This window comes from Lonchura striata, chromosome 18, assembly GCF_050655825.1.
Source record: "Lonchura striata isolate lonStrDom1 chromosome 18, ASM5065582v1, whole genome shotgun sequence".
NCBI classification, from domain to species: domain Eukaryota; kingdom Metazoa; phylum Chordata; class Aves; order Passeriformes; family Estrildidae; genus Lonchura; species Lonchura striata.
Window position 1 is genome coordinate 8035386 of NC_140720.1, and position 24068 is coordinate 8059453.

A 24068-nucleotide genomic window follows, 5' to 3' on the forward strand; every position below is an offset into this window, starting at 1 on the left:
CTCCGCCCGGCATCCCTCCGCCGCTTCACCCTTTCGTTCTCTCCTCCCTGTGGCAGCTCCTTCCCTCCCACACTTTGCTTCCCACGGCCGCGGTCCCACAGACCCTGCCTCATCTCCACTCACGGCAGAGCACGGCTTTTCTCATCTCTCCTTCCTCGCTATCCCCTCCTGCCTACGCTCCCTCCGCTTCTCTGCTCTGCGCTTTCCTTTACAGCCCTTCTCTTCTGCAACATCCTCTGCCTTATCTCTGCATCGAGTTCCTCTGCTCTCGTGTCACCGTTTTTCCCCTTTCCTTGCCCCTTTTCCCACTCCTCTGCCCGCAGCCTTTGTCCCCTGAAGCTCCTTTGCCAGGCTCGGACACAAGCCCAGTGACAGCTCTGTCCAGCCACTCTCAGAGCCTGGTCCCAAACCCAGATGCTGCAGAGGTGCGAGCAGGATGCCAGGACAACAGCCAGCTCCAGTCTGTCCCCAGCCCTGCGCTGAAAGGAGCCAGGAACAAGCACACTTGTAACACAGACCCTGTTCCAGTACCTTGTGAGGAGCTCATTGCAGGCGGTGGCCCATTAACCCTAATGAAATTCCACCCACACACAAGGAGAGGATGTTTTATAATCCTGGGTGCTGGGAATGCAGGGTTTGGCACTCACTGAACACCTCAAAACAGTTTTTTGAGGGCGTTCATTGTTGCCTTTGAAGCCACCGTCGCTCTTTTCTGCTCTGGGCAGCTCTGTGAACTGCGAGCAGGTCTTTTTGGTGTCCCCTAAGTTACATTTCACATGCTCAGCTCTACAAACCTTTCTTCAGAAAAAGTGAGGTTATTCTGTTCTGCAAAAGAAAGCAGCGTACTGACTCTCCAGCTGGGGAAGACTGTGGGAATTGTCATTTTTTGGCATATAACCTGTACAGGAGTGATGTTTGATTTGATTGAGTGACATATCATATCAGAGACATTCTGCTAAAACCTACAGGAAAAAAATATTTTCACAAAATCATGTAATCTGGCTTTTGCTGCCAAATAGCCTGAGGCTTTGCATCCAAGTACTCAATATTGTACAATATACAAAAAAAAATTATAAGAATTTATTGTTAGGAACAGACTACTTTTCAAAAGCAATTATTTCTGACAAATAAGAACTCTAGTCCAACTGCCTGACCACTTCAGGGCTGACCAAAAGTTGAGGTGCGTCATAAAGGGCATTGTCCACATGACTCTTCAATAGGCACAAGAAGGTTAAGATTTTCCTATTTCTGCATTAAAATTGGTTAAAGAAAGATCTAAGACCTAGAGATTACTTTCTCCCAGATCCACCACAAGTGCTTGATTACATTTGCTGAGTTATAAATGCCAAGTTAAAGAGATTCCTTCATTCTGGTCTGTGACTGTATTAAAGCAGATGACTTTCCAGGCAGCCACTGAATTTTCAGAATGTGTATATGTGATGGAGAGGTGTATGAGGAGAAAAGGGGAGAGGAATAGTCTATAATTCCTCTCTTACTCCCATCTTTATCCCCCTCCTCTGCTGCGGTACACAAGAGCTGAGTACTAGCTCTTGCTTTAATCATCCAGGGGCACCCAGCTGCCTGTCACTGCTGGATTGGATAGAGTTTTCTGACACAAATCCCATCTTTTCTGGATGCACAGTCTGCTGCTCTTGCGTAGACATTTTATATTGCCTTTTCTCTGGGCACCACTGCGAGGTAATGCGATCAAATTTAAATCTTTGGAGTTCCATCACACAGAAGGAAAAAAAAAAAAAACAACCACAAAAACCCCACAAAAATACCACCACCACAAAAAAAAAAAAAAAAAAAAATCCCACTGTATCTGTAACTGTCACAGATGTTCATTTGGATCTTAGAACCTCTGATAGATTCCATGGCTGACAAGCACAAATAAATTCCGTTATGCCAAACTCCAGCTAGGAGAAAGACCACCATCTCTAACCCTTGTTCCATTAAGGTGGGAAGCAAGCACCAAAATCCAAGACTTTTTTTTCTGAATTTATTTATATTCAACAGACTAATTTCCTCCTCAGAACTCTATAAATCCTCATTTCCCTGAATTTTAACTTCATTCCATCCTTCACAAAGATATGAGAAATGAAAGAGGAACCTGCATCAGAGGCACTGATTTCCCATCAGAGTGCAAAACAACATAGGGTTGGAGGAAGACACCACACTGAGGAAATGCTGTGGGGCTGTTTGTATGGGGTGTCCCCTTTTGCAGCCCCAGCTAAGGGAGAATGGATGATCTCCTTGAAGAACAACCCACACAAACCCAGCAAGGCGGAGAAGGCACTGAAAGCCCCACGGAGAGGTGCCCGTAATTGCCCCAAATCACCGCGAAGCTCACGGCAAGGACGGGACACGGCATTCCAGCCTCCAGCCCCGCTCCTGGCAGAGCTTCCATGCGGGAGGGACAGAGCAGGGCACTGCGGGACAGCTGCCGATCCTCGCAGCCCGGGCGAGCCCCACCCCGGCCCCGCACGCTCCGCTCCGGCAGCGCCGCTCCCCGCGGCACGGCGGGGCGGAGAGGAGGAGGCGGAGAAGAAGGAGGCGAAGGAGGCCGGTCTCGCCTCGCCTCCCCCTTCCCTCTCGCCGGTTTTCTTTGCGGCATTTCCATGCTAGAGGTCCCCACCGAGCTGCGGAGCGAGGATCTGCCTGGCTGCGCCGGGCCCTCTTCCTTCCTTTGTGCATCCCCCAGCGCTGTGCAAGCCGTGTCCCCCCGCCCCGGCCGCCACGTCCCCGCTGCATTCCCTCCTCCGGAGCCCCCCCGGCCTTGGAGGCAGGAGGAAGCCGCCCCTCCGGGCACGCAGAGCCGGGGCAGCGGCCAGGCACCGGCTGCCACGTCGTGCCACCTCCTCCTTCCCGGCCCGGCCGGGGCACCGAGGCCGCATCCCCGGCCGCATCCCTGCCCGTATCCCCGCATCCATCCCGCCCCGCGGTTCGGAGGCGCCAGACCCCCCTTCGGCGGATGCTGCGCGTCTCCCCGGGCCGCTGGTGCTAAATGCTGAGCGCCGACAGGATGGAGGAGTTTCAGAGCGAGGAAGAGGAGCCCTGGTACGACCAGCAGGACCTGGAGCAGGGTAAGGATGGGGGCACGCCGCAAGCTGCCAGGGATGGTGGGCCAGAGGATGCGCAGGCAAGAAAACGGGCAAAGCCCGGGGACGGGAGGGCGGGATACCTTCTCTCTGGATGATATTTGGTTGGCAAAGCCAGCGTCTCATCCAGCAGCGGCAAATCTCCGCTCCTCCAAGCCACTGTCCTGGCTGAGGAAAGTTTAAAGCTGATGGATAGAGGCAGGGAGCCCAGAGATGTCCTAGGGCAGTAAATAATTTTTTGTGTTACATCTTCAAGGAAGCTGGTTCCCCAAAAAAACTTGCTGCAGGCACAATCAAACAGCGGTAGTTATGATGATGATTTTATTTCAGAATAGTCCAAGGTAGAGTTACCAGGCACATTAGTTAGAAATTAATATATGGGAAATAATGTATTGCTAAAGATGCTGAAAGTCTGTCTCAAAAGCTTTTGCTGTCCAAGCCAAAATCCAAAGGGATCTTCAGCTTCTTAGTCACCTAATTATTTCTGGAGATTTTTCCACTCAGCCATAATATCAGGAGAAATATGGGAGGAGAAGAAAAAAAAAAATCAAGGCCAAGTTTTGAACAGCAAAAGAAGCATTCTTAGAAGAGAAACATTCACTTTTGTAGTTTGCTTTGAAGTAACTGTACCTAGTTCAATGGAATGTTTATCCTAAGACTGGATGGTTGGTGTCTCTGAGTATGTGGGGCTTTTTTTATTTTATTTTTCTTATCTTAATATTTTGAGTCAACACGCAGTAAGTAAATAACTGGAAGAAGTCCCATTTCAGGCCAGTGGCCCAGGAATGAACGGGACTGATTTGGCAATGCATAGCAAAAAATTATTCCTACCCGAACACAGTTCCCCTCTGGCACTTTGTGCTATAGGTACAGTTTTATATTTGCTTTTCCCAGCTGACTGTCAGCAGGGATGTGCAGTCCAGCTGCAGTGCCTCAGCCCACCATCGCTCCAGTACATTATGTCATGATTTGAAGTTTATACAACTTCAGCTGCAGGACAGGGGCCCAGCAAGGAATGATAACCAGCACCCCAGGGGTTGTCACAGCTGGGCTTTAGCCCCAGTTTCTCAATTAACAGGAAGCAGTGGAATACTGGGCCCTGTTCTTTGAAACAAAACACTCAAACAAAGCCAAGAGCATGGAGATGAAGCTATCAGCTGGATAAACAGTGCAGCCTTTGAATGCTCAGAAATTCACATTTCTGGGTGACGTCTTCCCGTGGCTCACAAGGGGCCTGGGCGCTGGTCCAGGGGTGGGATGTAGACTGAGGGACAGCAGAACTAGGGATGAATACGGAGAGTGTTGAACAACGTGGGACCAATTGATTTTTAGCCTAATGTTATCCCTGGTGTCAGGTTCATGAGTCAGCACTGGCATTGTACAACTGGCTCACAACAATAAGAGCACCTTCCCACTGTGGGCCGGGTTCCCAGCTCTATCCCAGCAGCCTAAAAACAGAATGACTGTCTCCAGATGATGGACTGAGGCTGGGTACGGGCTCCACTTCTGAGCACATACAAAACTGGAGGAAAACACACCCAAAACAAAGCCCAGCTGTGTTTGCAGCCTCCCGTATATGAATAGGGTCTGCACAGGCTTGCACAAACTCAAGGAGAGATGCAGGAAGGCTTTAACTGGAATCCGCCAAATGGAAAGGTTCTACAGGGTAATTACAACCGTAATTAATTTGCATGATGCACAAAGCATCACAAAGGACAGTGCTAGACTTTGTCCACATACACTGTGCCTTTGCATGACACCCAGAGGGCTTTGGTGGTGGCACAGCCGTGGAGCTGCTGGTTTGGGAATGGGGGGTGGAAGTGCAGCAGAAGACACGCAGCGTTCTCGGGGTCGTGGCACCATTAGAGGCATTACTAACAGGATTGGCATGCCAAGAGCCAAGGGTCGCACAGAAACCCACGCCTGGCAGCAGTACCAAGAGGGCAGAGGACAAAAGCAGAGGCTTAAAGACCATTCCTTAGGAGCAAGGGTGGGAGAAACAAGAAACAATCCAAGCTAGGACAGCAGAGAAGGTTCTTCCATGAACCAGTTGGTTGCTGGGCCTTTATCATCATTTCATAGCATCATCAAATATTTATTACATTTACATCCAAAACTGTTTGCTAAGCAACAGATGGCTTAACTGGGAGCTCTGTGATGATTATGTTAATTAACCATTTTAGCACCAGAGTGGAAATCATGCCTTCAGCTCCACACCAAGTACCTGTTACTTTCTTCATCACCCTCCATGAGCTTCACCTTGCCAAAGTAACTATTTTTCTTCAAAATAATAAATCCCAATCACTCTTTCTTTCCCCTGAAGTGTCCACAGCAACAGGGTGCATCTACCACATGCTTTGGAAACAGCAAGATCTGGTCCCCAGCCTCGAGGCCTTTCCAGCCTTGTTCAGATTAAGCTAGTGCCTTTCAGATGCCTTTACCTGTTCCCTGCACACTGTAACACTCTGTGGCTCAAGGCATTGTACCAAGATGCCTTAGCACAGAAGCAGAGACTCAAGTCCCAGCCAGGACCCTCAGCAATGACATGGTAACAGTAGTGGTGTCCTGTGAGGTATCCTTTGCAATGATGTTTCCTCTGGGAAGGCTTTCTGATTTGAGAAAAGTGGTAAAAATTGAGTTGCAATTCCCTCATACCATGACTTAGCTTATTGCTTTGTAAGCATGAAGAGATATCAGTGCTGCTTTGGTCCAGCCATTTACTGTGGGCCAGGGAGTCTGTGCCTTTAAGTGTTAAAACCAGGATAAAATTCTGGTGAACCTTTCTCCAGCCATTGTGAATTGATGACGTGGCTACAGTTGCATCACATCCTGTGCACAGGGCCTGCGTGCAGCCAGACCCCAAGGGAATGAATGAGCTAAAATTAGAGAGCTGTGGATAAGTGGGGGCACCTTTCCTGTTCATCAGGAGCATTTGTGTTTGGGAGGGCTGTGTGCCAACTCAGTTGCATCTGGATCCAAACAGACTCAGCAGCTCTGCCAGCCACTTCCAGCCTTCATCTCATCTGCAGCAATCTCACAAGACGAATCCTCCTTGCAGTCATGCCATTCCCTGATCTTCCCAGCCTCCCTATCCCCCTGGCAGCATTCAGGTCTCAGAGCAGAGTGCAACCCCAGAGGAGGCCTCTCAAAGCCACCTTTCTTATGCACCTCACCATAGATTAAGGCACATGGAAGTTCTTGGGTGTCCTGCATGGGGCCATGAGTTGGATTTGATGATCCTGATGGGTCCCTTCTAACTCAGCATATGCTAGGATTCTGTAAGTGTGGGATGATTCCTCCCCGTCAGTAAACAGCCTCTCCCTGCTCTGAGATAGGCAGCAGGACCAGAGGGACCAGCACATCACCTCATTGCCACTGAGAGATCAATTGTCCTCCAGGGCAGCCACAGAAACCTTTGGGCCAAACCATCTGCAATGCAGGCTTAGGACATTACACCTGTAACCTCTAAAGGTCTCCAGATTTAAGGATCTTTTTTAATTCCTCCTCCTCTTGCCAAGCAGCTGATTGCTTGAGTACTAAGAAGGAAAATGACACAAGCTGCTGAGCTTGCACCACTCCCAACTCATCCGTGTAAAGACACAGGGTCACCAGTGCTCCAGTGACCAGATCCTGGCACTGGGGTAACCTGCTGGCACCCACTAGCACCCAGTCCACCACTGCACCACCCAGTCCAGAGCACTGCAATCCACTGTCAGCTTGCCCAAAGCACTCACTGCACAGGGGAGCTGGTGGAACTCATTTCTCATGAGGCAGGATCCCAGTTATCCCAGCAGTCCAGGGACAAGGCACACACCTTGTCTGTCCTCCAGGAGCACAGCAGTTATCTACCCTCCCTCCCTCCCTCCCCAGAGGCAAGCCAGAAGGACAGAGCTTTGCCTGCAGTAGCTGAGCCACTTATTTATTTAGCAGTACAGTACAGCAGGTAGCTTATGGAAGCGGAAAGTTTTCAGTGACTAATTGCTGAGCTGCTTAGGAATGACAAGAGGGACTAGAAAAGTCACAGGAGACAAGGAAATAAGGTGACAGATTAGTTTAAAGAAGTGATGAGAGATTCCAAATATGGGGGGGGGGGGGGGGGGGAAGAATATATATATATATAGATGTATTTTCCTAGAGTGAAAATTCCCCTGTTACATGAAGGCAGCAAGAAGAAAGGGCACAAGAAAGCCAAAAAGGGGCCCAAGAAAGCCCCACACAGCAACTTTCAGTGAGAGACTAGAAGCTCCTCTCCACATCTGCTGAGTCCAGGCATAGTTCCAGCTGTGGGAGGGAGCAGAATTAGAGGAACTGCTGGAAAGGGAAAAGGGAAACAAAAAAACCTGAAAAAACTCCACAAAAACAAAAGAACAACCAAAAAAAAACCCAAACAAAAAATCAGAGTTTTCCATATCTCCCATCCCGAAACAATTAGCTAACAGTGCAATTCTCCTGGGCAAGGCCATGCACAAAGCACTTACGGTCTGGATCCTGAAGGATGTTTTCCCCCAGTGGCTCTGAGCCTGAGGGACTGGGAGCCAAGGCACCTCCCACTAACACCCTGTATGTGGAGCCTGTCCCCTCACCCCAGCATTTTCCAATCCTCTCTCTTTGCTCCTGTACCAGCCAGTGCTAGCTGGTGACAGGGTGGATGCACTGACTCAGAGTGACAGGCAGGAACTACTCAGAGCAGTGGGAGCACCAGGATCCCATCCTGCTAAAAGCAGTGCCAGCACTCAGGATAACACACTGCTTGCTCAGTTCCACACTCACACACTCTCTCCTCTCCCAAAAGGCTTTCCCAGAGCAGCACAGTGCTAAATTCTCACCTCATCTCGTTCCAACAGATCTGTGTGCTCACATTAAGCACAACTTCAGGGTTTCCAAAGCTTCTATTTAATCTGCCCAAAAATACTATATGATATGTGGGCCAAGAATTTAGGAAAATATCTCCAATACAAAACACCCCAAAGGAAGGAGACCAGACGTTTGTTACACAACTGCTGCTTCTTACACAGCTGGGAATTTCAAAAGGATTTTATGTTACAGTTTGTTTTTTGGTTTTTTCCATGTGTATTTAAGAAACAGTTATAAATCCTCTCTCCAAAAAGTGACAGCTCTAATGGTTAAAACAGACTGTTCCTCTGCAGCTTTCTGGGAAGTCCCTGTAGTCTGTGCAGCTGCCCTGGCCCTACTCAGTTAATTTTGCCTCCTCTCTAAAGAATTCAGACCTTCCAGTGTGTAATATCCAGGTCCATGCTTCTTGTCCTCTTCCAAATATGCAGCTGCAGCACCAGCAGTTGGAGCAAGGATGTGATCATGCCACCCTCCAAGTTTTCTTGGTCCACAAGGAAGTGTTGAGTCCTGGGAAGGCACCTGAACTGGGAGGTGGTGGCCAAGCAGAGGAGGCAGAGCAAGGAGCAGCACAGCACACCCCACGAGCATCAGTCTTTGAAGCAGAACTGTGTCAGGGACACTGGTTTTGGTGTTGGCCCCCCAAAAGAAGTCTTGCTCTGCATCCTGCTCAGGATTAGTGGTGGACATAACATCATTTTGAGAGTGCATCAAGTATTTCATCACTCTCTTTCCCTGCAAACTCAGACTGGAAGGCTACAGCCCTGTGCTCTTCCTATGCAGCTGCACAAACAGCACTGATCACTCATCTGAGGTCAGGATCTCTTCCCACATGGGCAGCATCTCCAGCCTGTGCCAATAGCCAGGTACTGGCAGCTGGGCTGTGAGCTGAGCACCTGGAGGAACAGGGCTTCCTAAACTCCCCAGCAGCAGATGGGAAGGGAGCAGAAGAGGGGCAGCACCCTGCAAGATGATACGCTTTTAATCAAAGTTAAGAAAAAGGGCTGCTGGAGAAGAGGTGGGCAGGTTTTTGGTGTTGCTGCAGAGGGTCAGGCTGTTTCTGCATTTAGCTGTAACACATGGAAGAAAGGTCTCTGTACTGGTATTGGTATGCCTCTGGACATAGGAGGTACCAGACAGAAGTAACCAGCAGTGCCAGTGCTGGCAGGGGTCTTGGGGGCTGCTACAGCTGCAATGTGACAGTTGTGCTGGAATTGTTGCTCCCCGAGTGCCCTGAGTGTCCAAATCACTCAGAATCAGTGGCTCCACCTGCCTCCCTGTAGCAAGAGGGGAGCAAGGGCATCCGAGTTGGCTGGGAACAGCTCAGAGTAGGGGAATATGTTGTGTGAGCAGGAGCAGGACAGGAGAACTGACATGGTTGTGGCAGCCCAGCACTGTGGGCACCATCCCCTGCCACATGAGCAGTGACCTGTCCTTCACAGGGCACCTTTGCTCGGGGCTCTGCACATGCACAGCACTGTGCTGAGCACCCTGCTGCTCTTCCTCCTTGTTCATCCTGGGTCACTTACAACCTCCTGTCCCCAAAACACACAGGATAGAGGAGTTCTGCCACATGGCAGCCATCCACATGCCTGTGTCTTCAGCTTTAAAAGAGTAGAAGCCTTTATTCACGGTTTTCTGCAACCCAACATAATTAATTAGTTGGAGATTTGCTGCCCGGGGGAGGAGTGCACACAGGAAAGCTCTGGCTCCCTTTCTCCCTCCTCCTTCTTTACTCCTCTTCAATAGCCCCACTTGTATATATTTATTTAGGACATTCTGATCCAGGTGCACTCTCAGAGCCACCAGTCACCAAGCTCTTTCAAGCCTATAAGGCAAACACAGGCACTGAGGCCATTTAGATAAGAGAAGAGCAGGAAAAGATGCAGATGGAGCCTCAGCCATGGTCTAAAAACATCCTCTGTGTTCTCATGCTCTAACAACTTGGCAAAAGGCACAACAATTGCTGTGGGCACAGGGATGGGACTGCTCTGTGTGTGTTTGTAGAGAAACAGCTCATAAGCAGAGGTGACCATCCTGGGTCTCAAGTATTAATATACACAGGAGAATTTGGAGTGCAGGATGATAAGAGGGAAGAAAGAAAAGGCATCAATTAAATCTAAAAAGTCTGGTGAGCATCTGAGAAGAATAAGGAAGAGCTGATAGGGGAAATATCAAATAGAACTGAAAAATATAGAAGGCAAAGAATGGAGCAATAGGGGCTGAAAGGGCTGGAAGACAGCACAGTACAGACAGTGTGTCCCTGAGCCCCTTGTCCTTGTCCACTCCTTGGTGATGCCACTTTTGCCCAGGGGGGCTCAAGATACCATGGAAGGAGCTGTTCTCAGTGCACTGGGCTTGCCTTGACCCCCTGCCAAACACCCCTTTGCCACCACCTGAGCTCCCCCCACCAGGGACACTTGCACATCCAAAGGCAGTACAGGAGCACATAATAGATTACACAAGAGAAAGAAAAGGGGAAAAAAAACCCCCAACAAACCAAGCAGGAAATCCAGCAAATCTCATTAGGGTAACAAAAATGCCAGTGTGACCAACATGTGCTCAGCCAAGCAAGAGCCACAGCTCGAAAGGAGAAGGAAGAGGAGGAGGAGGCTGTGCTGCCAGGGGCTTAGGCACCCTGATGGCTCTCACCCAGCCCTAACAGAGGCTTTTCCCCACCTGCTTCACTGGGGCTATTTTACAAAGCAAGCCTGCCTTTGTGGAACACGCCACAAGACCAAAATAGAGGATCCTCCCCAAAAACACACAGAACACCAAGTGCAAAGCTGAACTGAGCAGCAATGTCTGAGTTACATTGGTGTAAAAGTGATGGGGAACCCACGTCTCAGCAGTAACACTGGTGACTCTCTGGAAGCTCTGCCTGGCCTTGGGAAACACTATCTTTGTAGAACAGGCATGTTGGAAAGGCTTTTTCAGGTTGTGTTTGAGATGCTGCCAGATGGCATTTGCTTCCCTGCACCCCAGCAAGTTCCATTGCAATGCCTCACACAGGCCAAGTACAGAGATTGCTTCCATCACCTCCCATGGAGCAGCAGTAAGTGATTTACAAAAGCTGATCTTCATTGTAATATACCCAGACAGCACAATGCCTTGCAACTATGAAGGAAAATAAATTAGTAGCAAGTATACCCTATCCCAGGGTAAACCAGCATAGCATCATTCATTTAGACTTTGAAAGGAATAATTGCACCCACCCTTGACTTTAAGTATCCATGTGTAATGGAGCAGACAGCAAATGCCATTAAATTAAACGTCAACAGCATTAAACATCAGTTCTTAACTCTCAATGTACCCCATCCATCAACTCACAAGCACCCTGAGCTTCCTCCAGAGACCTCCCCACCCTCCTCCCTGATTTCAGCAGATGCATTCACCATGTGCAGCACTGGACAGGAGCAGCCCTTTCCACAGCCCCACATTTAGGAAGGGGCCACAAGTAATTCCTTTATACATGCTCAGCTGAAAAGGACCTGCAAATCCATAAACACTTGCTCATCTACACCACACAGCAAAGGACTTCTGTGCCCCCCTGTAAGCTGCTGGCTTTGCAGGGCAGGGACAGGGCTGGTTTATTAAAGGTGAGGAACCAAATGCAGCAGCCCCAGTGTGTTCTCTGACAGCCTAAACATGAGAATCCTTCACTGCAAGAGAGATCACAGGGGGAAGTCCAAAGCAGCTGCACCAGATGGTGGTTTCTTCCAGAAAGCTGCATTTATGAACAGTATCAGAACAGCTACCAGATCATCATTGAGCAAAGAGCAGCCAAAATCTGCCTGGCACCAGGCTTGTGCTCTCCCAAAGTCACAACCAGGAGATGCTGAAGGGAAGAAACTCCTCCAGAGGGCTGGGGTAGAGTACTCTGCTCAAACAGATGCAGGCCAGCACTGGGAAGGCAAAACCAGCTCCAAATCCTCTTTGAGCTCCACTGCAAGGCTGGGGAGGCATCCAGCTCTGCCACAGCCCCGTGCAGGGAACATCCACCTGTGCCAGCACTGCCACAGGATGCTGCCATGAGAGAATAGCCTGCAGTTTGTCCCTCAGTCTCTTTCCATCAAAGGCAACCTGTTACAACTTTTGGATCAGGATGGTTTTATTTCAAGTTTCCTCAGTGGCACAGAGGTAGCAGAATTATTGCTGGGCTGCTACTGCTGATCTCTGCAGCTCCAGGATGGTGCCTCCTTGATGTTCTGCCCAGCCCTGCTCTTCTGCTTGGATTCAGCTCCTGCTCCCTTCCCACCATATGGTCTCTCTTCCCATCCCCACCCTCCTTGCTAAGAGGCCTTTCCCATGGAAGCTTTCAGAGAAATGCAGCCTCCAACCCTCCCTCCCCTGCTCCACAGATACAGCCCTTTGTTTGGGGACACAGCACGTCTCGTTGGCTGGTGTTAATTAGAAGGGTCACGTCAGTGCTTGCAGTACAGGGAGCCAGGCTGGTGCTGCCCGGGACAGTTTTCACCCACAGTTCTCTCCTGATAGGATTTGGCAGCATTAAGACCCCATTTTTGAAGCTGAACATTGGCCATTTCACAGTGGTGCCTTCAGCACAGGCAGGATGTGGAGGGATGGGGCACATCGAGCAGTCACACAGCACTTTATTTCTCCTCCTGCATCCAGAGGGGAGGGGTAAGGGAGGCATCAGCATATCTGCTAAATTAGGGCAAGTCCTTCTGCACTGGCTGGCTCATCTGAAAGTGGAGAAGCAACGAGGAATACAAAAAATTGTGGGAAAACCATAGTACTATATAGAAGGGATTCCTGAATTCCTAAATAGTTCTTTTTCCTCCCTCAAACAACTTGGTGAAATTTAACATTCAGCCTCAGGTTTCTAAGGTCTCTGTGGAGAGGAGCTGTGTGCTCCCTCAGCCCATGCAGAACCACAATTACTGCAAAGATCAAGAGGGATCTGGTCTAAAGATGATACTAAAGCACTTCCACAGCATCCCCCCCTCCCCCCAGCCCTATAAGGAGGCCAACAGGTGGGGAAGAGGACTCAGGCACAAGGGGCTGAATGAGACAGGATTACCAAGGATGCTTTGGCTGCCAGGCAGAGAGTGAGGGAGCGTGTGTGACAATGGCTGAGGCAGTTAAAAGACACTGAAAGAACCAATTCCCCCATGTCCTTCAAGCCTGGAGTCTCCCAGGCCCTTATGCTCAAAATGGAAAGACTCAATTTCCTCCTCAGAGACAAGCCCCATTCTTTCCTCTTTCCCACTCATCCCCAAATGCTGCCTATTTCCCCCATTAAATTATTGCTGACAGAGCCCTTTAAATTACAATGCAGGATCTTGCACTGCCTAATCCACTTAACTCAACCCCAGCTGATTAAATTGGATGCCATATGGTGGGAGAGCACTGGTGTAATCCACAGGGACAGGGACACACTTGACTCATTACCTGGAGCACAGCACGGAGCCCTCTCACTCCACACTGGGGCCCTGCTTGCTGCCAGGGATGTGATTTCCAAGGTGCCACTCTCCAGGAACAACACTGACTCTGGCAAGGTGCTGCTGACATTAAACACAGCCCCAAGCAGCTTAAAGGCACAAATTATCCTTCATCTCTGCTGGCATCTGGCTGCTCCCCCAGCCCCAGCTGGTGTAGCAAACACTCAGGTCTCCCAAGGGCACTTTATAAACTAAGGAAATTTGGTGCTTGGAAAAAACCAAATAGGTGGAAGAGATCTGTCCATGGGGAAATGTGCCAATAACTTGATTGCAGGGAGAGCTGCAACTGCAGCCCTCAGACTGGGTCACTGTGCAATGAAGAGGATTATAATTAAAAAGGTCACAGCCCTTTTAATAATAACACCCTGCAATGCAGGGCACAGCTGGAGAGCACATTCCCATGGAAAGGGGAGATTCGAGGACATTCTGAGCAGCTGTTGGCAGCACCACATCTGGGGAGCCAGCAGAAAGAAGCACAGGCAACACACAAACTAGTAACATGTCAGCACATCTCACAGCACAGCATCATCCATCAGGAAAGCCCCATCCCAGGCACTGAGAGCACTGTAGCTCACCCCTTGGCAAGCACTCGTGTTCAAGGTCAGCGTGAGCCTCATTTTGTGATGTGTGAGAGGTCAGGGCTTTCCCAGGCTCAGAATACATCCCAAGAGTCCAGGTTCCCCTTCTTCTTGTCTTAGTGACCAAATGTCCCTCTTTTCCAATCAACTGCATGGCCAAATGAAGCACTGAAGGAAATTATAGCTACTCAGTCCTGGAAAAGCCTCTTCAGAACACATCATTAGATACAGACTAGAGGGGAGCATTACAACAGCCTAAGAAAATGCCAGGGCAGGAGACCCAGGTCCCCTCACACCCTGCAGCATGGTCACTCCTCAATTACCTACTGCTGATAACCACACCAAAGAAAGAAAGAGCAATAACACACACCAGGACCCATTTCCTTACCTTTTGGAAGGATTAGGGTCAGAATTTCTCTCTATTTTTCAATCTACCATTCTAAGAGCTGCTACCTCTAGAAGCACCAAGAAAAACGAAACCCACCTGCTCATAGTCAGGTTTTAAGAAGGCAACCAATTCCTGTGAAAGCAAAGGGCTGTTCTCAGAGCCAACTGTGCTGTCCCAGCCTCACAAACAGCATCACCTGTGTGCTCAAGCTTTGGCCAACACAGGATTCACAGGGCCTGGAGGCCTTTTTCTTTTCCCAGCAGCAAAACTAGCATTTTCAACTGACCACACTATCAACATCTACTTTTCCCTGCATTTTTCCTGAAGTCCAACTATTTCAGTAGCTTCCTAAGGGCGTTTAGAGGTGGCAGAGAGTGAACATAAAGTAGTTTATCCTTTCCCTGGAGCTGCCCCAAGGAAAAAGCCTTGGATTTAGCCACTGCAGTGCTGCCAGGGCAGTACATCTGGGAGGTGCCTCCAGCCCCCTCGGGCCACACAGGGTTTTATTACTCCTGTCAGTCTATTACTGGGTGATGGATGGAGGCTGACAGGGAAGGCAAGGCACTCCCTTCGTTAGAGATAATAATGTAATTTAGAGAGCATCCCCAAGGCCCTGCAGGGCTTTACCAACCCTTTGCTCCATTCTGACGGGTGCTGAGGCCTTCTCAGAGATAGGGGATGGAGGTGCTGAGCACCTGCCACAGCCCAGGTCCTGGGGTGATCCTGGTTACAGGGTGCAGGGAGTGCAGGAGGGTTTTGCAGCCAGCAAAGCACTAAATTGTCATTGCATGGAGGAGCTGCAGAGTCCTGAGCTCAGCCTCCCCCTGCTCCTGCAGCCCAGCAAGACAAGAGGCCAAATCCTGTATGTTCTGTGAACATACATCCAGGTCAAAACGTGCCAGTAAAACCAATGCCATGAAAAATGTGCTGCTGTGCTTGGTGTGGGCTCATTTTTTGGGGTGGGGGAAGATCCCAACACACCCAGACATGGAGCTGTGGGAACTGCAGCAGCTTTGTCCCTCTGCTTTTCAGACTTACACTTGGCTGCAGAGCTGGGGAAGACACTGCTGGAGCGAAACAAAGAGCTGGAGGACTCCCTGCAGCAGATGTATGCCACCAACGAGGAGCAAGTGCAGGAGATTGAGGTAGGGACACAGTCGGGACAGCGGTGGGGACAGGGGCTGCTTGGCCACCGCTGTCACCCAAGCGTGAAGGTGGGAAAGGGGCACTTCCACCAGTGCCAGCAGCTCAGGTGCCAGCAGAACTGCACTGTGGGACATGGAAGTTGAAGTATGTTCTGTAAGTGCCTGAAGCAGGATGGATTAAGGTTTGTTTGAGTTTTAAAGTCTGTTGATGGATTAAAGCTCATCCCAGCCCTGGAGAAGGTCTTGTCCCCCTATTAACTGGCATTTTCCCTTTTCTTATATCCTCACTCCCTTCCCAGATGTGCACACCAGATTTTGACACCAGGCTGCATCTGGGTCATGTTTGCCCTTCCCCTGCACATCCATCAGCCTTCACACTCACTTCGCTATGCTCTGCTTCAGCTTTCCCTTGATCCCAGAGATTCAGAATCACATTTGTTCCCAGCTGGCTCCTTGGCACCCCCATAACACAGCCCCCTTTGTTAGAGGCATAAAATAGCTCTTTCTCCAAGAGCTGCAATCTAAACCCCCATTTCAAGCATCCTGTGGGGTCAGGGCAGTATTTCTGAGAGCTCACAGAACTGATCTTAGAGGCTTAAACCTGCTGTGCCTGGGAGGGTTTTCATCCACTGGAAACCTTCTAGGGATCTGTGAGTTTAAAAAGACTGGACACCCCCTGATTTAAAAGGACACAGGGCAGAGGAGGTCTGCCAGTTCACAAGAGCAGCACATGATGCTGCAGGGATCAGACAGCTGATGTTTGAGGGAACTAGTGGGTGGATTTAGCCATTCCCTCTCCAGCAGCCCATCAGGAGCACATCTGCCACAAGATCTGGAATCTGGCTCCAGCTGAGAGTGGGCACCTGAGGAGATGCCCCTCGTCTTCCAAGGATAAGATTTTGCAATAACAAACTTACAGAAAAGGGTGTGCAAATCCATAGAAACCACAGGTCTCCTCATATTTCACAGACTCAGAGTTTTAGCCTGAATTCCCAAGGAAACACAGCTTCTGCAATCGATCTGTCAGATGATCCAGTAATCAACTGGGCAATTTCAGTCAACTTTCAGTCCCAGGGATATCAACTTTCTTTGGTACTGGGAATAAAAAAGCAGCTGAATAGAGAGAGATAGAGTTTAGTGCCCTTCACAGAGGGCAGAGGAAATCCAATTGTATTTTAGACACAAAAATATTTACAGTGGTCAGGGGGATGAATATTTTACCTCTGGAAGAGGCTTCAACCAGGCAGAGCTACAGAACACATTGTCAGAGGAAGCAAAGGCTGTAGAAATTTCTGCTTGTGAAAAAACCTGTATTTTGGAAGTGGAGTGCTCATGCTTCACTTTTCCTTGCAGTACCTGACCAAGCAACTGGAGATGCTGAGGCAGATGAATGAACAGCACGCAAAAGTCTACGAGCAGCTGGACCTGACAGCGCGGGACCTGGAGCTGGCTAACCAGAAGCTCGTGATGGAAAGCAAGACTTCCCAACAGAAGATCCAGTGGTACAGCCCCTCCTGGATCTTCAAGATCCAAGACCTTCAGCTCACCTTTCCCCTGCCCCAAAGTGCAGCCTGTCATTGCTATTTGAGCCATTCTCTTTTGTATCAGCCCACTTTTACAGATGCTTAGAACACAAGTGAGTTGCAACAATGCTGGTTAGCAGGGGTCAGCCACAGCACAGATATCCCTAGGATGAGGGCTGGATAAAGGAGTGTCTGCAGCTACCTGGAGAGAGGCACAGCAGCCTCTCCTCAGATGCTTTTCCGTGGAGAAAAGGCACATAATCCTATCAGGGAAATCCCCGACACACAGCCCTGAAGAAACACCAGGCACACATCCAGCAACTCATGAAAACCTGGCTACTCCATGCTGAAACACCAGTTTATCAATAATATTTCTTTGCTAAAACAAGCCCATGATCAAGGTCATCCCTAGAAACAACAGCCTAAGCCATGTCCTTGTAATGCAGCATCACAAACAACTGTGTGGAGAAGGAATTTTTGAGCAGATTTCTGTTTTACAAACTGTCTGCGGACAGAACAAAACAAAATCTCTGTCCAGTCTCTGTGTTTCTCTACAAGATAAACAAAAGGAATAGATGCTTCTTTTAAGTGCAGAGATGTTTCAGGAGAGTGCTTATGTCCCAGAGGTGACTCTTTCACCCAACTGATCTGAGGACAGAAGGACTCAAATCAATCCCCCTGTCCCTTTTTTATAACTAACCCCATTCAAGAGTGACCACACAGAGAAACACCAACAAAAAATAAGTGCTGTCATGATCCCAGGGCACAGGCCAGAAACTGGAAGCACCTTCCCTAGACTGGATTTCTCTGTAGGGAAAAGGCACCTTTTAGGAACCTGTAGCACCTGATTTCTCATCTGTGCTCCCTCCTCTCTCTGCAGCTTGACAGAAACCATCGAGGGGCTGCAGAACCAGGTGGAGGAGCTGCAGAAGCAGGTGGAGGAAATGCGGAGCTTGGAGCAGCTCCGCATCCGGAGGGAGAAGAGGGAGAGGCGCCGAACCATCCACACCTTCCCCTGCCTCAAAGAGCTGTGCTCCAGCCCCAGGTACGGAGTCTTGGCTGTGGCAACCCCTCCAGTCTGCTCCCCACAAACAGGGGAGGCGGTGGGTGAGCCCCTCTGGGGGTGCACAGAAACCTCTCAGACACAGAGGTTGGGCATCAGAGCCTGAAGCCCCCAGTTGGAGCTGAAGGGAAGATGTTCCTCTCACCAACCCACCTGCCTAAGGTGGTGTTGGCAAGGCAGAGCCTTCATGATCTCAGCACAATGATATTTCCCTTCCCACACCAGCACAGCCCATTTTCCCTTTCCGGCTGCCTTCCAGCACAGCACCAGCACCTCTGGCTCACTGAAACCAGTTGAGATGTTGCATTTTGTGCTGCATGACTCCAGCACTCCCTAGGAACACCAGTCACACATGCAGATATACCATGTGCTGCCAAGTTCTGTATAAACACCTTCAGCAGCCTTAATCCTCCTCAAAACCCAGCCGCTGTGTTAATTCACTGACCTCACGAGGACATTTCTTGCTCAGCTTTGTCCACAAAAGAGGGTTCTTTAAATAGATAAGCAATCAATAAACTTTGTTACTGAAAGCATCCTCTGCCAGAGGATATGAACCAAAGACATTTTCACTGCAGCAGCAATGTTAATCAGGCCATAACGTGACCCCCAGCAAAATCCACTTAATGTCTATGTGGTTCTTTTCCCCCCAGTCCCCCAATCCCACTCTACCCCCTACCACAGGACATTGGGCCCCCTGGCAGCTCCACAGTTGGCTCTGAAGGTCAGGTTGCCCTTCAGTGCACTGAAATCTGTTCAACACCCCCCACAACAGCCATGCCTCCCAGGGGAAGCCATGGAGCTTGCACTTCCCCATACTGTTCTAAACAAACAGGATGCCATGGGTGCTTCACTGAGGAGGAAAGCCCAAATTCCTGAAGAGAAGGGGGAAGTGCTTGTTATCACATCCCAAGCAATGAAGGGGCGCCTCTATCAAAAATCTCTGCCTTGCCATGTAAATCTTCCTCACTCCCTCTAGAGCACCTCCCAGACACAGGGCTGCACAGGCAGCAGCTCATGTGCTTCAGAGTTTTGGCTGTGTGGGTCTGGGGTTGTTGCCATATGCAGTGGGTAGTTGGTGAACTCCATGGGGCAGAGAGCAGCTGATGGACTTTAGCAGGAAAAACCCAAAACCCGAAGCTACTTTCAGCTCAGACTGGTAGCACTTGAACATTCATTCTTGCTTCACCTGCAATGCTGGTAGCTTGTCTAATGACCAGATATGTCTTTTATCTTTTAGGATTTCCTCTCCTCTTGTCTTTTATTGCAGCTGTCCAATAAAACTGCAAGTCCTGTGGGACAGAGATTTGTCTCTGTGTCCAGAAGAGACACACCTTGTAGTCTCCTGGCACATGGAGAAGGCACATCTCACTCCATGAGCTCATGTCCTTTTTGGACATCAGTGGAACTACTTACATAACAATAAAACACAAATCCCTCATGGGTCACACTGCTTGGTGAGACTCTCTCAAGCATCTTTCTCCTCTTTCAGGTATGAGGATGCGTTCCAGGTGCATAGCTCTTCCACAGAATTCAACCAGAAGCCGCTGGAGAGGGAGAACGAGCGTCTCCAAGCCATGGTGAACTCGCTGAGATCCCAGGTGAACCAGGAGAAGCAGCGGAAGGAGAGGGTGGAGCGCGAGTACACCTCGGTTATCCAGGAGTACTCGGACCTGGAGCAGCGGGTGTGCGAGATGGAGAACTGCAAACTGCGCATCAAGGAGCTGGAGGCAGAGCTCCTGGAGCTGCAGCAGATGAAACAAGTCAAGAAGTACCTGCTCAGCAGAGAGGACAACCTGTCCGAAGCCCTCCTTGAGCCGCTGAACAACGCCCCAGAAGCAGATTACATCGACCTGTCCGAGGAGGAGGGAGGGAAAAGCCACGGGACATCCATGACCCCTTCCCCAAACCACCCGGTGCGGAAAAGCTGCAGCGACACGGCCCTGAACGCCATCGTGACCAAGGACGCCGTGAGCCGGCACGAGGGCAATTACACCCTGCACGCCAACAACGTGCGCAAGCGGGGCATGTCCATCCTGCGCGAGGTGGACGAGCAGTACCACGCCCTGCTGGAGAAGTACGAGGAGCTCCTCAGCAAGTGCCGGCAGCACAAGGACAGCGTGCGCCACACGGGAGTCCAGACCTCCCGGCCCATCTCCCGCGACAGCTCCTTCAGGGACTTCCGAGGAGAGGGGCATGAGCTGGAAGAGCGGAAAACCATGGAAAAGACCATCAGCAAACACGTGGAGGCCGTGGACAAGCGACTGGAGCAGAGCCAGCCTGAGTACAAGGCTCTCTTTAAGGAGATCTTCTCCCGCATCCAGAAAACAAAAGCAGACATCAACGCCACAAAGGTGAAAAACAAGAGCAGCAAATGAGTCCTGGCTCTCCGCAGCTCCCACGTGCAATTGCAACGGCCACGTCTTCTCTTGAGCCCCAGGAAATGCCACGTGGCCCCTCTGCTTTGAAGGTTCGAGAGGTCTGCAAGCGAGAGAATGTCACAGGGACCCAACTCACTTTTTTAAGCTTAGGCTCTGGACAACCCATTGGGACAATTGTACATTGTAGTTAGAGGATTTCAGAAACCACATGATGGATCTCTGCATGAGTTACTGCCGCTGCCAGACACCACAACAGCAATGTAAACCCTACCATGAAAGAAAAGAAATCAGTCTCCCCCTCCACCCTTTTTCAGCTTGTCCTACAGCCCAATTATCTGCAAGCAAAAGCCAGGATGTCCTCCAGCACCCTGCCACAGCTGGAGTACAGCACATCAAAGTAAAACAAAAAGCCATCAGAACTATAGGGCTGCCCCAGCACAGCAGCCCAATCCTCCAGTTAGGTTTTATGGCTGAGAACCTATGCTTGAACCCAAGAGACTTCTATCCCTGCCTTCCCCAAAGGGCAGCATGGTCTTGCTATTTAAGCCATTCTGTAACCAGTCAGGTTTTTCAGCTCTTTACAATGCAAGCTCATTGCAACTGGAAAAACTTGAAGAGAAACATAAGACTGATTGTTCCATCTCCATCAGCGTCACTCAGTGCTTCAGTCCACACTCTCCAGACCTTGCAGGCATATGGGATTTACTTGCTTTAAGTCTGCCCTGGTATCTCAACCAGGTGAAGCACCATGCCTGGTAGGAACTTGGTGCCCAGGGCTTTCCCATAGCAAGACAAGAAGTGCTATTACAATATCAGAATCACACTTTCATCTCATGGTCTGGGTACCAGCTCTCTGTGCTGTGCTCTTCAAGAGGTCATTGTCCCATCATAGCAAATTCCTTAAAAACAGCTTGCATGGGCTCAAAACTGACTCCCAGGGACTCGCACACAAGCCAGGGGATGCAGCATCTCCCAGGTCAGGAGTCTGGCCCTGGCAGTAGCACGAATCACACATCACCCCTCACTCCTGCTCCAAATATCTCCCCAGCCACAAGGACAGATTTCAGCTTCCTGCTGAAAATAATCTTTCTTGGCTGAGACAGTTGCCTCTCATGTTCCAGTTCCCTTTCCAGCACTGAAATCTCCTCACTTTGGTTTCCACAGACATGCAAACACACAGCCAAAAGGCCACTGCAGTCTCAGGAATCACCAGTTTCCAGCTTCCATGAATTAGATGATGAACTTGTACAATAGGATGCGTTTTAGGCAGAGAATCAATCATTACAGCTTAGGCAACACCCTGAGCATTGAGCCACAAAACCCAGCAGTTCAGTGTAAGCAACCTACTCTGTACCAGCCTGGAGCAACCATCAGCTACATCTGGATTCTCTTTTCACCAGCTTACATCCTAAAATCTTGAGTCAACAGCTGGAACCTTTGCAACATTGAGAGAAAGAAATGCGAATGTGGCTTTGGAAGGGGAAGACTGTTCAAATTGAATTATCCCCTACATCCAGGGCTTTGATGCTACAAGGAGCAACCTTTCTTTCACTCCCCGTGGAATTAATGCAGAAAAAAACCCCCCAAAAACACCCTGTTTTGTTAAGCTGAGTACCACAGAGGTAAGTTGGCAGGAGTGTGATGCGCAAACCACCCCTGCTCCAGAGGTCTCCTCCTCAAAACCACCAAATGCTCTTCTCTTCCACACTCTGCATTTCCAGGTGCCCCACAGCCCCAGACACATCAGGAGCTGCATGCACAGCTGTGGCTACCAGCTCTGTACCAGTATGGAGAACCTTCATGCCTTATTTATTTATAATGGAAAGCAGTTGTCTAATAAAATAAAATAAATAAAAATGAACAACAACAGCAAGAGAAGTGTTGTTGATTTCCTGGGAATGTTCACCACCCGTTGACTTGGCACTTGCAGCAGTGCTGGTTTAAGCCAGGCAGTGTTTGCCCTACAGTCAGTTGATGCTGCAAAGGTGTGGGAAGGGAATCACCCTCACTTTCTGTTTTAAACAATCCCATGTGGATCAGCATCACAGTTAAGTCTGCAACACATTAAAATACATTTTTCAATGCTCTATTCTCCTCTAAATACAGAGAAACGCCAATTTTTTCACAGCTCTTACAATTCTTTTTACTTTTAAGAACAGCACAGGAGGTAATTCTTTGATTTTCATGTACAATTTGGGTCGAGAAAGTGCTTCAGGCACCCTTGCAGAAAGGAAAGAGAATATGCTGAACTATTCTGCTGCATTATTTATATAACACACATTTTTGTGCACTTGGACTGCCAACCCTGCCACGCGATCAAACCTCACTTTTGTCAGCTCAGAAGTCTCTGTAAAACCACACAGTTTCTAAGCTCCCAATTCAAATCCTATTTTTCTTTTGACCTTTTTTGTAAACCACAAATCCAAAAATGACTGATGTAAGTAACGTGATATTAGTACTTGGCTTGACAAAGGCACAGCTGCCATGTATCAGCAGCATGTTCAGCAAAGTGCTGCGGGCAATTTTCTTCTGCCTCCAAAAATATTAGTGGCCATATATACATGTCCTGATTGAGTGTGTGAGTCAGAGCCTTAAGTGAGGCTTTCCGTGATCAGAGGAGGAGAAAATAAGCATCTTCTGGCCTTTTGTGCCACCTTTGATCTAAACTTTTCCAATTGCTTTTGGAACACCAAGGAAAGCTGTAAAACTCCACTGAGAGGGAACAAGAGAGTGCTGAGCAACCACTCTGCCAGAGAAGCTGGTGTAACAGAGAGCAGCAGCTGCTTAACAGCACACCCCCATGGTTCATGACAGAAAGGAAAATTGCTGCATGCAATTAAAATGGATGAGGCAAAGTATGATGTCACAGGAAATAATTCTTAATTCCAGAATTTGGCAAAATCAGTGACCCTATTCAGCTCACAGCATGAAGATCAATAAGCTTGTCAACTGTCTGGTTCCATGCTGGATTTGAAAGCTGGCATTTAGACACGTGCAGTGCCACCAGATCTGGCCTGGCTTCTCACTGTACCACCAGCTGGAATAACACTTCAGAAAGGCACCTGTTGTTATAAACAGGGAGGGGCCACTTGAAGCCCAAATTCAAGGGATTTACAGAGCTCGAGCTCTCCACAGGAAGGATTCAGCATCGTCCCTCTCTTACAGCAACTGAGACCTTCTGGAAGGCCCCTCAAAGCTCTGAGGGACTTTGCTCATAAATTAACAGCCTGTACCCTCACTCACACAAGGAGTGACAGCATCCTTGGACTCCTCAGCCTTTCCCTCAGGTTTCTGGGATGATTCTTGACAGTTTTGCTCACCAGTGACCACCAAGGGGCTGAGGTGGCTTCCTCAGCCAGGACCAGTGACAAAGCAGTTCATTTCTCCAGCAGGAATGTCAAAGGTTTGGTTCTCTTGGCTCACACCAAAGTCAGACCTTGCCATCCCAAGCCCTGCCTGACAGGGAGAGCAGTTTCCAACCATCCAAGCAGAGATCACCCAGCTTTTTACCAAGGCTCTAAGGACCACCGATGAAGCAAAACCAGAGAAATGTCCTTTCAGATTGGTCTGGCTTCA

The 24068-nt window shown here is 49.4% G+C and overlaps 1 protein-coding gene across 1 annotated transcript; it reads left to right on the top strand.

Annotated features, from left to right (window-relative positions):
• Positions 1 to 2577: 2577 nt before the first annotated feature.
• Positions 2578 to 22361, top strand: CDR2L (cerebellar degeneration related protein 2 like). Its single transcript, XM_021554648.4, has 5 exons — positions 2578 to 3086; positions 15416 to 15528; positions 16882 to 17030; positions 17932 to 18096; positions 19604 to 22361. Exons 1-5 carry the CDS (start codon positions 3008 to 3010, stop codon positions 20487 to 20489), a joined length of 1392 nt encoding a protein of 463 aa, XP_021410323.1. The 5' UTR covers positions 2578 to 3007; the 3' UTR covers positions 20490 to 22361.
• The last annotated feature ends 1707 nt before the right edge of the window (positions 22362 to 24068 follow it).

Coding starts and splice junctions, on each gene's coding strand:
- CDR2L (XM_021554648.4), top strand. CDS start 3,008: ATGCTGAGCGCCGACAGGATGGAGGAGTTTCAGAGCGAGGAAGAGGAG. Junction 3,087..15,415: donor CCAGCAGGACCTGGAGCAGG/GTAAGGATGGGG, acceptor TCTGCTTTTCAG/ACTTACACTTGGCTGCAGAG. Junction 15,529..16,881: donor AGCAAGTGCAGGAGATTGAG/GTAGGGACACAG, acceptor TTTTCCTTGCAG/TACCTGACCAAGCAACTGGA.